The 15,239-nt window shown below is 40.0% G+C and overlaps 1 protein-coding gene across 1 annotated transcript; it reads right to left on the bottom strand.

The window, feature by feature from the left end:
- Nucleotides 1–239: 239 nt before the first annotated feature.
- On the bottom strand, nucleotides 240–4,826 carry LOC112711038 (uncharacterized). The gene is made up of 8 exons (XM_025763572.2): nucleotides 4,662–4,826; nucleotides 4,493–4,516; nucleotides 3,807–3,912; nucleotides 3,653–3,721; nucleotides 2,462–2,955; nucleotides 1,477–1,738; nucleotides 678–886; nucleotides 240–550 (listed from the first exon to the last, which is right to left on the bottom strand). Exons 1-8 carry the CDS (start codon nucleotides 4,664–4,666, stop codon nucleotides 484–486), a joined length of 1,236 nt encoding a protein of 411 aa, XP_025619357.1. The 5' UTR covers nucleotides 4,667–4,826; the 3' UTR covers nucleotides 240–483.
- Between the last annotated feature and the right edge of the window lie 10,413 nt (nucleotides 4,827–15,239).

Genomic DNA, 15,239 nt, shown 5'->3' with positions numbered 1-15,239 from the left:
AATAAAGTGTTAGTCCAAAAAATTGGCTAATATTGAAAAAAAAAGTGTTGTTTCTAACATTTCTTACTTTTTTTTTTCTTTTCTTTCAGAAACCTCGTTAAGGAGAAATGGAAGACTTTAAAATATTAAAAATATCTTTTGAACCCACATATTATAAACTCGTTGACCCGTTCAAAAATCTAGAACCAATCAATAAACCTAGCAAAGCAGTTGAAATCAATAAATTCAATGCACAATGGTTTTGTTAAAAGAAAATAGATTATTCAAGTTAAATCTCAAAGCACAGAAATGCATAATACAACATAATCACTGGCGTGCAGGAAACGGACATGATGCAGATAAGAGAGTCATATGCAAAGTCAAATAAAGAAGACAAAAAGTAATTATAACTTAGGAAATTATGAGCCAATCTCACAAAGTAGATAGGTGATGGGGCATGCTAAAGAGAGAATGCAATATCTCAGCCCTGACCCTCTGCCACTCTCATTCTTCCTCTTCCGCCTCCTCAAGCCAATTGACGAAGGGTTCAAGTGCCTTCACAAAGCTTTGCCTGAAGTATTTCCAAATAATAAACTTTAAGTAACAGCTACAACCTTAGGAAATAAATGGCACAAGAAAAATGGGAAACTTGAAAAACCACTTTTATGAGTTGGTGAATGCCCATAATTATTATATACCTGCCCTTGGTGTTCGTTCCTCTGCGGAACCAGTGAAGAATCGTGTCTTCAGCCAGCACATCCTGCTCATAAAGGGACCTTATAATCTCAGGGAACAGCTTCATGAGTTTCGCATCCTCGTAGCATTGCATCTGTACTTTGTACATCAGTTCAAGCTCAAGCTTCCCACTGGTGCAGAACGTATTCAACAATGGTGCCCAAGTTTTTACCTTTATCATCACAGAGTGATGTCGTCAATACTTGCAATATAGAACATGCATTATAAGAAAAATAGAAAATTATGACTTTATGAGAAATTATGTTTCCCTATATGCATGTAAAAGCAACCATCGAAACAAGCAAACACAAACATGTTTTAACACCATATAAGAACACCTAATCCATGATTAGGCTCTCAGAAGTCATGCACTACTCAGCAAGCCTATGAATACATAATCCATGATTAGGCTCTCAGAAGTTATGCACTACTCAGCAAGCCTATGAATACATAATATTCATAAACTAAATACTTCTTATTTATAGACACAGGTTCAACAATTGAAATTGCACATTCAAATACAGAGTAGATAAAGAGAGTAAAACACTAATGCCATTCCAAAATGCAAAAACCACTGGACCACTTCCAGCCATGGGCAAGCTAACTAGACTCAAATTGCATAACAAATTTTTAAAATACTAGCCACGTTATTAATAATTATCCCAATTCCCAAGAACACTAGTTTAAGACTACAGAGCTGATAAGTTTCCAATCAAATACAAATAGTGAAATAGCCATAGATGGAAAACATTTTAAAGGTACCTGGCGCAGGGCTGAATTTGAATTCTGTTGCTGATTTTTTCCTGACCACTGAACAGCATCCATTAAAACATCCCACAACACCCGCACAACCTCAATATCTGGCAATTTAGCATCTTTAACTTGCAGCTTCACTGTTTCTATGACTTCAGATATATCAGCTTCCTCCGTTATCAGTGTCGTCAAAGTAGACTTCATTTCCTTAAGTTTAACTTCGAATATTTTCTTCTCATTATACTCCACCAAGGTTATCAGTCCTTCCTTCCTAAAATGTTATCGTGATTAATATCTTTTAAGTTACAACTTCGCGAGCAAAACATTAGGAATGATAAAAACAACAAAAATATAGTCTACTAAATGATCCACCTCAGTGAACTACATAAATAAATTCAATTATTTATGGAAATAAAGTCAAGATTCCTTAGTCGAAATTCCAAATTTTAAATTGATCAAACTAAACCAAATTCTCGTCAGTATATAACCATTTTATGAAAGAAGTAAGAACGGGAGTGAAGTCTGCAACGCAATACTAAACAGAAGTACAGAACACCTGTCATATATATAACAATAATGCCTAAGCCTCATGAAACTAGGCAGAGTCAGCTATATAGATAAGTTTACGACTTAGTCTCCTATTGCAAAGCATATCTACAGTCAACAGGTAGAAATTTAAATATTTTTTACTGGTTTGAGCAATAGTTTTTCTTGGACTCTTACTTTTACCTATTGTACTGCTCTTAATCAAATCTACTCTTCCTAGCAGGGCTTATACAGGAGTCTTCACACATGAACAAATCATCTTAGGCAAGATTCTACTATCTTTGTTAAGATAGGTGCCACGTCATCTTTCACTCTAAGTATGTTACCAAATATCACAATCATAAATCTCAGGTCTTAGCATATAACAAACCAAGAGCATTCCAAAATAAGGTCACAAAGGAATTAGAACTGTATATATAAGGACGTGACTATAACAACTAAGTCTTACTTGAAATGCTCAGCAAAAGACTCATTTGATCTTTTTGAAGGGGGGAAAAAGTCCAAAAGATTATCCTCCACTTTTCCCCGTTTCAGAATTGAAATAAGATCATCAAGGCTGTTGTCAACCAGATACTCCTTAAAGAACTCAGTTACGAAGGACAGAACTAGCCCTTTGCCCACAAGATTATCTTTAAGAAGTGGTTGGAAGACAGTCTCTGGAGGAAGACCGGATAGCTTCTGAGAGAATGCAAGTGCCGTGAAGATTGCCAACTTTTTCCTTTCATTTTCTTCAAAAAACTCCAAGGATTGTAGGAATCTTCGCATGACATTTTCAAGATTCTTTATGAGGAATGGCTTCCTTCGCAAAATCTTTTGTGTGTAGATCACCGATGGCAAAATGACTTCCCGCTTCGGCTCACACTCTATTATAGAGTAAGGATGGCGATCCCCTTCATCAGGCTTGGTTGTTCCAGGTTGTGTACGACAACCAATGAAAACAACCTACAATAATGTAAAAAGCATATATCAGATAAACATTCAAAGAAGAATAAACTACATGGAAGAATCAAGGACTTCCCACTGATTGACAAGTCCTGACATATCTAACTATAGCAAAAGACTGAAAGACAATGTCAACTTGAATGACCTGATTGACCCAAATAAATGGAAGAAACAATTGAAATATATTGCTACTCAACATCAATTCAATCTATACAAATGATGCATATCAATTAGTGGTTTATTTGACAGTTATGCAAATTTGCATACTCTTCTATTTGCACTACTTACATGAACAGCATCATAATACAAATAGAGATGTCAGTGTCAAGGGGAGTTGCATCTCAGACTAAAAGAAGGGTAGACTAATAGAGGTGTAGGTGGGTGGGTGGGTGGGTGTGCATGGAGAAGGAAATCTTGACCATGGTATCTGGCATCTACAGCTATCACTAGGTCTAAAAACACTGATAAAATAACTGGTGACATAACCATTACTAAAACAAAATAAATGTTATTTATTCAATCTAAAGATACACAGAGGAATGCTCTGCATATATCAGACACCACCAAAGTTTACTGCACATCCTAACAGTTTTAGATGTAAAAGTCATGATATCATGAAATATGCACAATCAATCCACATAACATGAACTAACTAACAAAAACAAATAAATTATCTCGACTGGTTCAGAAAGCTTGCCTCGAAAAAGGTGTCACCGTATCTTGAGAAGTCAAGTTCTGAAGACTCAATGCTCTTAGCAACAAGTTCCTATACACATAAACTACCTAAATCAGTATGTATCATTAAGATATCAATAATTGAACTGAAAATACAATGTAGGATGTTATATTACCAGATCACCAGCATTATCCAAATAAATCTGGACCACTGCATCCGAGAATGCTTCAGGGTCCAAAGGCGCCGCAATATTCCGCTTGCGGGTCTTAATCCGCGTGCCACTGAAGTTAGAGAAGAAGAAATTCAATAGGCATTTTGGCAAAACTCTCAAAAAATATTGCTCAGTATATACACAATAAAAATCAGAAATCATAAGATATCTTCAGTATTACCAATTCATAGCAATAAAAACGTAGACACTCAAAAGCAGTTATCTTCATGTTTGTGTTTTTTTCATGTGAAGTTAATAATTAATTGAATAATAATTGAGTATCATCTAACTGTTCTCAATTATCATCTTCACATCACATGAAAACAACTGATTGTTTGTTTCTACCCAATAAGAAGCCTTCAATACAATAGAACATAAGTCCCATCACTACCAAGTGCAATTTTTTTGAATAATAAAAAATAAATAATTGCAGTTTTGTACATGCAACATCTGCTAATAATAATAATAATAATAATAATAATAATAATAATAATAATAATAATAATAATAATAATTTGACGGATGCCGCTGAATACAAACCTAGCTATTGCTATTACTAAAATATATAATTCTAAGTTAAAACCTAGATGTATAAAAAATAGATAAATATATAGAAGAATGTGAAATTAGGGATTGGAGAAATAACTTACCCGAGAGTGGGTTTCTCCTTGGAGCTGCAATAAGAAGAGGGGGAAAATTAAACGAAATTAAATAAATAATGAAATCGGAGAGGAGAAGGGGGAAATTGGAAAAGTGGAAAAGAGGTGAAGGAGAACAAAAACGACACCGTATTGAGGGATAAGGGGGTTGGTAGGTTACCTCATAAACCAAGACGATGAAGAATGAAAGAACCAACGAATGAATGAGTGGGTGGGTCGGCTCTGTGAGTCTACGACGTTAGCTGATGCTGGGGATGAGAAGGAAAATTATGAGGGAGAGAGAGAATATATATATTAAACAATTTTTGTTTTGATATTAGTGCCTAATAAAAAACGAATAAAGTATTATTTATGTTTTAAATATTAAAATAATTTTTAATATTTTCTGTCTTATTTGTATTTTAAATATTTTAAAAATTATTCAATATAATCTTATTTTTAACAATTTAGAAATTATTAATTAAATGATATATATCTTTTTAAATTTTAGTTTTTTTTCTGTAATTTAGTAAAAAAAAGTTAAATATTAAAAAAATTCATTTTAAAAGGCTATTAAAAAATTTTAATTATTAAAAAAGATTTTTAATATAAAAAATTATTAAAAAACTAATTTATATAATTGATCATACTTTGATCTAATACTGAGGTACAGGACCAAATAAGACAAAGATGCTCAATTCATAAATTGGCCTCCTCTCGCAACCGACCTCCATCCAAGAGGTTGGATTTTACGCAAATTCCACTAAAAGGAAGTCGGGAGTCAGATTAGCTGGCAATAACACTTATTCAAATAAATAACTGCCCCTGAAATCTCTCAACACACCTCCAGGAGTCAAATCTCAACCTCCCTAAGATAAAGGGACGGTTATCCTCCTTAAAAGGTGGAAGTACTCCAACGGTGGTTATGGGTTCACCACTATAAGTACACTAACAACCCTCAGGTATCTCTAAGTTTTCATACTCTCTAAACTTGCTTAGACCCTTGCTGACTTAGGCATCGGAGTGTCTTTGCAAGTACCACCCCCTTCTCCTTCCTTCGAATACCAGTTGGACGAAGGTCTCAAACCCAGGACCAAGCCTGAAGGCCTTCTTCCCAAGACGATTAGGCCAACCTCGCGAGTCCAGTCCATCAATCTCCGGTTACACAACGTAACATTGGCGCCGTTGCCGGAGACCCGAGAGATCATCCTTCGATGGCGGACAACTCACCCGAAGATGGCCACGCCACGACCGATTCAGAACAGAAAAATCTGAACACAGGAAACAATGATGCGGACATGGCCCTCCACCAGGAAGCAACACAAAGATGGTACCTCTGGGTTAAAAAACCCAAAGGTAAATTCTTTGGAAGGACACGAATTAGGAAAGGAAGGACCGCCCCATGCAGTCGAACTAATGAGATTGGTCCACGGCCACCAAGGACGTTTGAAGCAGCTAGAACAAGAATTAGAACGACAACGAGATGACCCATTCAGTGAGGACATAATGAGGGCAAAAGTTCCAAGGAACTTCAAAAGCCCTGATATGGACCTCTATGACGGGACCACGGATCCAAAGCATCATCTGAGCAACTTCAAAAGTCGGATGTACCTGGCCGACGCTTCTGATGTCACTCGCTGCAAAGCTTTCCCGACCACCTTGACGAAAGCAGCGATGAAGTGGTTCGACAGCCTCCCTCCAAGATCGGTCACGAGCTTCGACGACCTCTCGCGGAAATTCCTAATGCAGTTCTCCATTAAAAAAGACAAGGTAAAACACGCACCGAGCCTCCTGGGTGTGAAACAGGAGGTCGGAGAACCTTTAAGAAACTACATGGAAAGGTTCAACAAAGCGTGCTTGGAGATTCAAGACCTGACCACGGAGGCAGTAATCATGGGCCTAGTAAATGGACTCAGGGAAGGCTCTTTCTCCCAGTCCATATCAAAAAGGCACCCTACCTCCTTGAATGATGTACAGGAAAGATCCGAAAAGTACATCAACATGGAGGAAAACGCTAGACTACGAGAGCCGAATTGGTGGCCTGGGCACTCTCACCCGTCGAAAGAGAAAGAAAGAGAGCCCAAGAAGAAGGAGGAGATCGGCGTAGAGAAGTCGAGGAGATATCACTCTTATACTCTTTTGAAAGTTTCCCTAGTCGATGTGTATAGGGAAATTTGCCATACTGAAAGGCTTCCACCCCCTAGGCCCATCAAGAACAAAAAGGGGGGGAGTCGTGACGACTACTGCGAATACCATAAGATGTATGATCACCCTACAAATGACTGTTACGACCTCAAAAACGTGATAGAAAAACTGGCCAGGGAAGGTCGGCTCGATAGATATCTCGTAGAAAGGTCGGACAATCATGGAAAAAGGAAGTGAGATGACAGTGACCGAAGAGACCCACCACCACAGACCCCAGAGAGACATATACACATGATCTCAGGGGGATTTGGGGGAGGAGGGCTCACTAAATCATCTCGCAAGAGACATCTAAAGTGGGTCTACCAGGTCGGGAGCAAGACTCTCAATCTCCCAACCGTCTCATTCACCAAAGAGGATGGGCAAGGGATTATCCCCGGGCATGACGTCCCGGTGGTGATAACCATGATCCTGGCAAATGCCAATCTCCACAGAACCTTAGTGGATCAAGGGAGCTCAGTTGACATCCTCTTCAAGCCAGCATTTGACAAACTAGGGTTGGATGAAAAGGAGTTAAAAGCTTACCCGGACACCCTGTATGGACTAGGAGACATGCTAATAAAGCCACTAGGATACATACCCCTCCACACGACCTTTGGAAAGGGGAAAAAATCCAAAACTTTGAGCATCGACTTTATAGTCGTCGATGTTGGGTCGGCGTATAATGCCTTAATTGGCAGGACTACCCTAAACCGGCTTGGAGCAGTGCTGTCAACCCCTCACCTTTGCATGAAATTTCCAAAGCCTAAGGGAATAGCGACCGTGCAAAGAGACCAAAAATTGGCGAGAAAGTGCTACAATGAAAGCTTGAACCTCAGAGGAAAGGGCAAGGAAGTTCACACCAGAGAACTCAGTGGGGTAAAAGCTAAAGAAGAGCTACGACAGCAACCGGGGGGAAAATTGAAGAGGTTCAAATCGGAGAAGAGGAAGGGAAAAATACCAACATAGGAGCCAGTCTAGGTGGAGATTTAAAACAGAGGCTGATAAAGCTCCTACGAGATAATTTTGACCTCTTCGCCTGGAAAGCTTCTGACATGCCAGGGATAGACCCTCAACTCATGTCCCACAAGCTTTCAATACACCCCGGATCATGACCCGTACAGCAGCGCAGGTGTAAGCTCGGACCAGAATGAGCTCAAGTGGTGGAGGAGCAAGTACAAGCCCTCTTAGAGGCCGACTTCATCAGGAGGTCAAGTATTCGGCATGGCTAGCAAATGTAGTGCTGGTCAAAAAGCAAAAGGGCAAGTGGAGGACGTGCGTCGATTACACTGACCTGAACAAGGCATTCCCCAAAGACTCATATCCACTTCCCAGTATTGATACTCTAGTAGATGCGAGCTCAGGGTATCAATATTTGTTGTTTATGGATGCATACTCAGGATACAATCAAATTTCGATGTATAAGCCGGATGAAGAAAAACCTCATTCATTACACCCAGAGTGAATTATTGCTATGTGGTCATGCCTTTTGGATTAAAAAATGCTAGGGCCACATACCAAAGGTTGATGAATAAGGTGTTCGCTCCCCACCTCGGAAACTTAATGGAGGTCTACGTGGACGACATGCTGGTAAAAACCAAGGAGGAGACCGACCTCTTGACAGATCTCTCGCAAGTCTTCAACACCGTAAGGTTACATGGGATGAGACTAAATCCTAAAAAATGTACCTTCGCGGTGGAGGCTGGAAAATTTCTAGGGTTCATGCTAACACAAAGGGGAATCGAAGCAAATTCCGAAAAGTGCAAAGCTGTTCTAGAAATGAAAAGCCCGACTTGTCTAAGAGAGGTTCAACAATTGAACGGCTGACTTGCTGCCCTCTCCAGGTTTCTGGCGGGATCAGCACTGAGATCCCTTCCACTGTTCTCTTTACTAAGCAAAAAATGCCAGTTCGAATGGACTCCAGAATGTGAAGAAGCATTCCAGGAGTTCAAAAGGTTTTTGAGCCAACCTCCGATTTTGACCCGACCTGTAGTCGGGGAAGAACTCGTCCTATATCTGTTCGTAGCAGACAAAGCTGTAGCATCAGCTCTAATACGGGAAGATGAGGTCAGGCAGCATCCTGTGTACTTCACCAGCAAAGTTCTACAAGGCCCTAAACAAAAGTATCAAAAACTTGAAAAGTTTGTATACTCCTTAGTAGTAGCCTCACGACGGCTACAACCTTATTTTCAAGCACACACAATAAAGGTGCGAACGAACCAGCCCATGAAGCAGATCCTTCAGAAGACGGATATTGTGGGCAGAATGGTTCAATGGGCAATAGAGCTCTCCGAGTTCGACCTGAAGTACGAAACTCGGACGGCAATAAAAGCCCAATGCCTCACCGACTTCATAGCAGAATACGCAGGAGACCAAGAGGAAAAATCCACAAAATGGGAGTTATATGTAGATGGATCCACCAACAAGTTTGGAAGCGGTGCAAGCATAATACTGGTTAATGAAGGGGGAATGCAAATAGAAGACTCCCTCAAGTTTGAGATCCCAGCTTCCAACAATCAGACAAAATATGAAGCCTTGATTGCAGGGTTAAAACTGGCAGAAGAAGTTGGTGTAACCAAAGTAATTCTATTCAACGACTCTCAGGTGGTGACTTCCCAAATAAACGAAGAGTATCAGACCAAAGACCCCAATATGAAAAGGTACTTAGACAAAACCTTGGAGCATCTTAGGTGCTTTGAAGAGACCGAGATCAAGCATATAACTCGGGACCTCAACAGTAGGGCAGACGCCCTCTCCAAACTTGCAAGTACCAAACCAAGAGGGAACAACAGAAGCCTAATCCAAGAAACTCTGTGATAAACCCCATTTGTAGGGTTTATCTTGTATTGATTTTAGGAGATTTTAATATCTTTTACTCACATTTATTCAATGAAATAGCATGGTTTTGTGATTGTCTCCTTATTTGTGCTTAGATGTGAAAACATGATTTTTAGGCATTTAACTTGATGATTTTAATCTCCTTTTGATTCCACTAGATGCCTTGATGTGTTTTGATGAGCGGATAATTTATACGCTTTTTGGCATTATTTTTAGGTAGTTTTTAGTATGATCTAGTTACTTTTAGGGATATTTTTCATTAGTTTTTATGCTAAATTCACATTTCTGGACTTTACTATGAGTTTGTGTATTTTTCTGTGATTTCAGGTATTTTCTGGCTGAAATTAAGAGACCTGAGCAAAACTCTGATAAGGAGGCTGACAAAGGACTGCTGATGCTGTTGGAATCTGACCTCCCTGCACTCGAAATGGATTTTCTGGAGCTACAGACCTCCAAATGGTGCTCTCTCAACGGCGTTGAAAAGTAGACATCTAGAGCTTTTCATCAATATATAATAGTCCATACCTTGTTCGAGAATTGACGACGTGAACTGGCGCTCAACGCCAGTTCCATGTTGCTGTCTGGAGTCAAACGCCAGAAACACGTCACGAACCGGAGTTGAACGCCCAAAACACGTTACAACTTGGTGTTCAACTCCAAAAGAAGCCTCAGCTCGTGGATAGATCAAGCTCAGCCCAAACATACACCAAGTGGGCCCTGGAAGTGGATTTATGCATTAATTACTTACTCCTGTAAACCCTAGTAGCTAGTCTAGTATAAATAGGATAGTTTACTATTGTATTAGACATCTTGGGACGTTTAGTTCTCAGATCATGGGGGCTGGCCATTCGGCCATGCCTGGACCTTTCACTTACGTATTTTCAACGGTGGAGTTTCTACACACCATAGATTAAGGGTGTGGAGCTCTGCTGTACCTCAAGTTTTAATGCAATTACTATTATTTTCTATCCAATTCGATTTATTCCTGTTCTAAGATATTCGTTGCACTTCAACTTGATGAATGTGATGATCCGTGACACTCATCATCATTCTCACCTATGAACGCGCGTGATTGACAACCACTTCCGTTCTACCTTAGACCGGGCGCATATCTCTTGGATTCCTTAATCAGAATCTTCGTGGTATAAGCTAGAATTGATGGCGGCATTCATGGGAATTCGGAAAGTCTAACATTGTCTGTGGTATTCCGAGTAGGATTCCGGGATTGAATGACTGTGATGAGCTTCAAACTCCTGAAGGCTGGGCGTTAGTGACAGACGCAAAAGAATCACTGGATTTTATTCCAACCCGATTGAGAACCGACGGATGATTAGCCGTACTGTGACAGAGCATTTGGACCTTTTTCACTGAGAGGATAGGATGTAGCCATTGACAACAGTGATGCCCTACATACAGCTTGTCATGGAAAGGAGTAAGAAGGATTGGATGAATGTAATAAGAAAGTAGAGATTCGGAAGGAACACAGCACCTCCATGCACTTATATGAAATTCCCACCATCGGGTTACATGAGTAACTTTATCTTTATTTCCTGTTTATTTTATTTATCTTTTTATTATCTAATCCAATCACATTTGAATCCGCCTGACTGGGATTTACAAGATGACCATAGCTTGCTTCATACCAACAATTTCTTGAGATTGATGCTCTGAATGCCATATTGGCTCAGAACAAAGTGTTGACTCAGCAAGTCAACATGATCCCTCAAAGTCTGAATGGATGGCAAAATGCATCCAACAGTACTAAAGAGTCAGCTTCTGAAGAAGCTTATGATCCTGAAAACCCTGCAATGGCAGAAGTTAATTACATGGGTGAACCTTATGGAAACACCTATAATTCATCATGGAGAAATCATCCAAATTTCTCATGGAAGGATCAACAAAAGCCTCAACAAGGCTTTAATAATGGTGGAAGAAATAGGCTCAGTAATAACAAGCCTTTTCCATCATCTTCTCAACAACAGACAGAGAATTCTGAGCAGAGCCCCTCTAATTTAGCAAATTTAGTCTCTGATCTGTCAAAAGCCACCTTAAGTTTCATGAGTGAAACAAGGTCCTCCATCAGAAATTTGGAGGCACAAGTGGGCCTGCTGAGTAAGAAAGTCATTGAAACTCCTCCCAGTATTCTCCCAAGCAATACAGAAGAAAATCCAAAAGGAGAGTGCAAGGCCATTGATGTAATCAATATGGCCGAATGCACAAGGGAGGAGAAGGACAAAAATCCTAGTGAGGAAGACCTCCTGGGACGTCTCTCAAACAAGAAGGAGTTCTCTATTGAGGACCTAAAGGAATCTGAGGCTCATATAGAGACCATAGAGATTCCACTAAATCTCCTTCTGCCATTCATGAGCTCTGAAGACTATTCTTCCTCAGAAGAGGATGAAGATGTGATTGGAGAGCAAGTTGCTCAATATCTAGGAGCTATCATGAAGCTGAATGCCAAGTTGTTTGGTAATGAGACTTGGGAAGGTGAACCTCCCTTGCTCATTAGTGAACTAGATACATGGGTTCAGAAAATCTTACCTCAAAAGAGACAAGATCCTAGCAAATTCTTAATACCCTGTACCATAGGCACCATGACCTTTAACAAGGCTCTGTGTGACCTGGGGTCAGGCATAAATCTTATGCCACTCTCTGTAATGGAGAAACTAGGGATCATTAAGGTACGACCTGCCTTATTCTCATTACAATTGGCAGACAAGTCAGTAAGACAAGCTTATGGATTAGTAGAGGACGTATTAGTAAAGGTTGAAGGCCTTTACATCCCTGCTGATTTCATAATCTTAGACACTAGGAAGGAAGAAGATGAATGCATTATCCTTGGAAGACCCTTCCTAGCCACAGCAGAAGCTGTGATTGATGTTAACAGAGGAGAATTAGTCCTTCAATTGAATGGGAACTACCTTGTGTTTAAAGCTCAAGGATCTTCCTCTGCAACCATGGAGAGGAAGCATGAAAAGCTTCTCTCAGTACAAAGTCAAAAAGAGCCCCCACAGTCAAATTCTAAGTTTGGTGTTGGGAGGCCACAACCAAACTCTAAGTTTGGTGTTGAGAAGCCTCCACATTCAAACTCTAAGTTTGGTGTTGGGAGGCCCTCATCATGCTCTGAATATCTGTGAGGCTCCATGAGAGCCCACTGTCAAGCTAATGACATTAAAAGAGCGCTTATTGGGAGGTAACCCAATTTTTATTTATCTAATTTTAATTTTATTTTATTGTTATTTTGTGTCTTATTAGGTTCATGATCATGTGGAGTCACGAAAAAAATTATTAAAATTAAAAACAGAATCAAAAAAATAGCAGAAGAAAAATCACACCCTGGAGGAAGGACTTACTGGCGTTTAAACGCCAGTAAGGTGCATCTGGCTGGCGTTCAACGCCAGAACAGAGCATGGATCTGGCGCTGAACGCCAGAAACAAGCAACATCATGGCATTTGGACGCCAGGAATATGCCCTGAGGAAAGCTGGCGCTGAACGCCAGCAACAAGCATGGAACTGGCGTTCAATGCCAGAAACATGCTGCACATGGGTGTTGAACGCCCAGAACGTGCATCCCTTCGGCGTTTAAATGCCAGAATGGTATGCTAAGGCATTTTACATGCCTAATTGGTGCAGGGATGTAAATGCTTGACACCTCAGGATCTGTGGACCCTACAGGATCATCTCAGGATCTATGGACCCCACAGGGTCCCCACCTAACATATTCTCACTTTACCTCCTAATAATCCTATAACACACTTTCCCAAAAACCCTTCACCAATCACCTCAACCTCTCTTCCCAATTACCCCCTTCACCACTCACATCCATCCACTCTTCCCCATAAACCCCACCTACCTTCAAAATTCAAAAATCTTTCCCACCCAAACCCACCCTAAATGGCTGAACCTACCCTCTCCCCCCTCCCTATATATACCCCTCCATTCTACTTCATTTTCACACAACACAACCCCCTCTTCTATACCTTAGCCGAACTTACACCTCCCCTTTTCCTCCATATTTTATTCTTCTTCTTCTTCTCTTCTTTCTTCTCTTGCTCGAGGGCGAGCAATATTTTAAGTTTGGTATGGTAAAAGCATAAGCTTTTTGTTTTTCCATTACCATTAATGGCACCTAAGGCCAGAGAATCCTCTAGAAAAGGGAAAGGGAAGACAAAAGCTTCCACCTCCGAGTCATGGGAGATGGAAAGATTCATCTCCAAAGCCCATCAAGACCACTTCTATGATGTTGTGGCAAAGAAGAAGGTGATCCCTGAGGTCCCTTTCAAGCTCAAGAAAAATGAGTATCCGGAGATCCGACATGAAATCCGAAGAAGAGGTTGGGAAGTCCTAACCAATCCCATGCAACAAGTCAGAATTTTAATGGTTCAAGAGTTCTATGCCAATGCATGGATCACTAAGAACCATGATCAAAGTATGAGCCCGAATCCAAAGAACTATCTTACAATGGTTCAGGGGAAATACTTAGATTTTAGTCTGGAAAAAGTGAGGTTGGCATTCAACTTGCCCATGATGCAAGGAGATGAACGCCCCTACACTAGAAGGGTCAACTTTGATCAAAGGTTGGACCAAGTCCTTACGGACATATGTGTGGAAGGAGCTCAATGGAAAAGAGACTCCAAAGGCAAGCCAGTTCAGCTAAGAAGACTGGACCTCAAGCCTGTAGCTAGAGGATGGTTGGAGTTCATCCAACGCTCCAACATCCCTACTAGCAACCGATCTAAAGTTACTGTGGATCGGGCAATCATGATTCATAGCATCAAGATTGGAGAGGAACTAGAAGTTCATGAAGTCATCTCTCTTGAATTCTACAAAATAGCCGAAAAGTCCTCCACCACGGCAAGGCTAGCTTTTTCTCATCTTATTTGCCATCTATGTTACTCAGCCGGAGTTATCATAAAAGGAGACATCCTCATTGAAGAGGATAAGCCCATCACCAAGAAGTGAATGGAGCAAACAAGAGAGACCCTCCACGGATCTCAAGAGATGCATGAGGAAGCTCATCATCAAGAAATCCCTGAGATACCTCAGGGGATGCACTTTCCTCCCAACAACTATTGGGAACAACTCAACACTTCCTTAGAAGATTTGAGTTACAATGTGGAACAATTAAGGGTGGAACATCAAGAGCACTCCATCATTCTCCATGAAATTAGAGAAGACCAAAGAGCAATGAGGGAGGAGCAACAAAGGCAAGGAAGGGACATAGAGGAGCTTAAGGACATTGTTGGTCCTTCAAGAAGAAGATGCCACTAAGGTGGATTCATTCCTTGTTCTTATTTTTCTGCTTTTCGGTTTTTATGTTATGTGTTCATCTATGTTTTGTGTCTCTACTTCATGATCATTAGTATTTAGTAATTATGTCTTAAGGCTATGAATAATTCCATGAATCATTCACCTCTCTTAAATGAAAAATGTTTTAATTCAAAAGAACAAGAAGTACATGAATTTCGAATTTATCCTTGAATTTAATTTAATTATATTGATGTGGTGACAATACTTTTTGTTTTCTGAATGAATGCTTGAACAGTGCATATTTTTGATCTTGTTGTTTATGAATGTTAAAATTGTTGGCTCTTGAAAGAATGATGAATAAAGAGAAATGTTATTGATAATCTGAAAAATCATGAAATTGATTCTTGAAGCAAGAAAAAGTAGTGAAAAAGCAAAGGCTTGTGAAAAAAAAAATTTAGAAAGAAAAAGAAAAAGCAAGTAGAAAAGCCA

This window comes from Arachis hypogaea, chromosome 9 (assembly GCF_003086295.3).
Source record: "Arachis hypogaea cultivar Tifrunner chromosome 9, arahy.Tifrunner.gnm2.J5K5, whole genome shotgun sequence".
NCBI lineage: Eukaryota > Viridiplantae > Streptophyta > Magnoliopsida > Fabales > Fabaceae > Arachis > Arachis hypogaea.
This window is presented reverse-complemented; position numbering and strand designations above follow the sequence as displayed.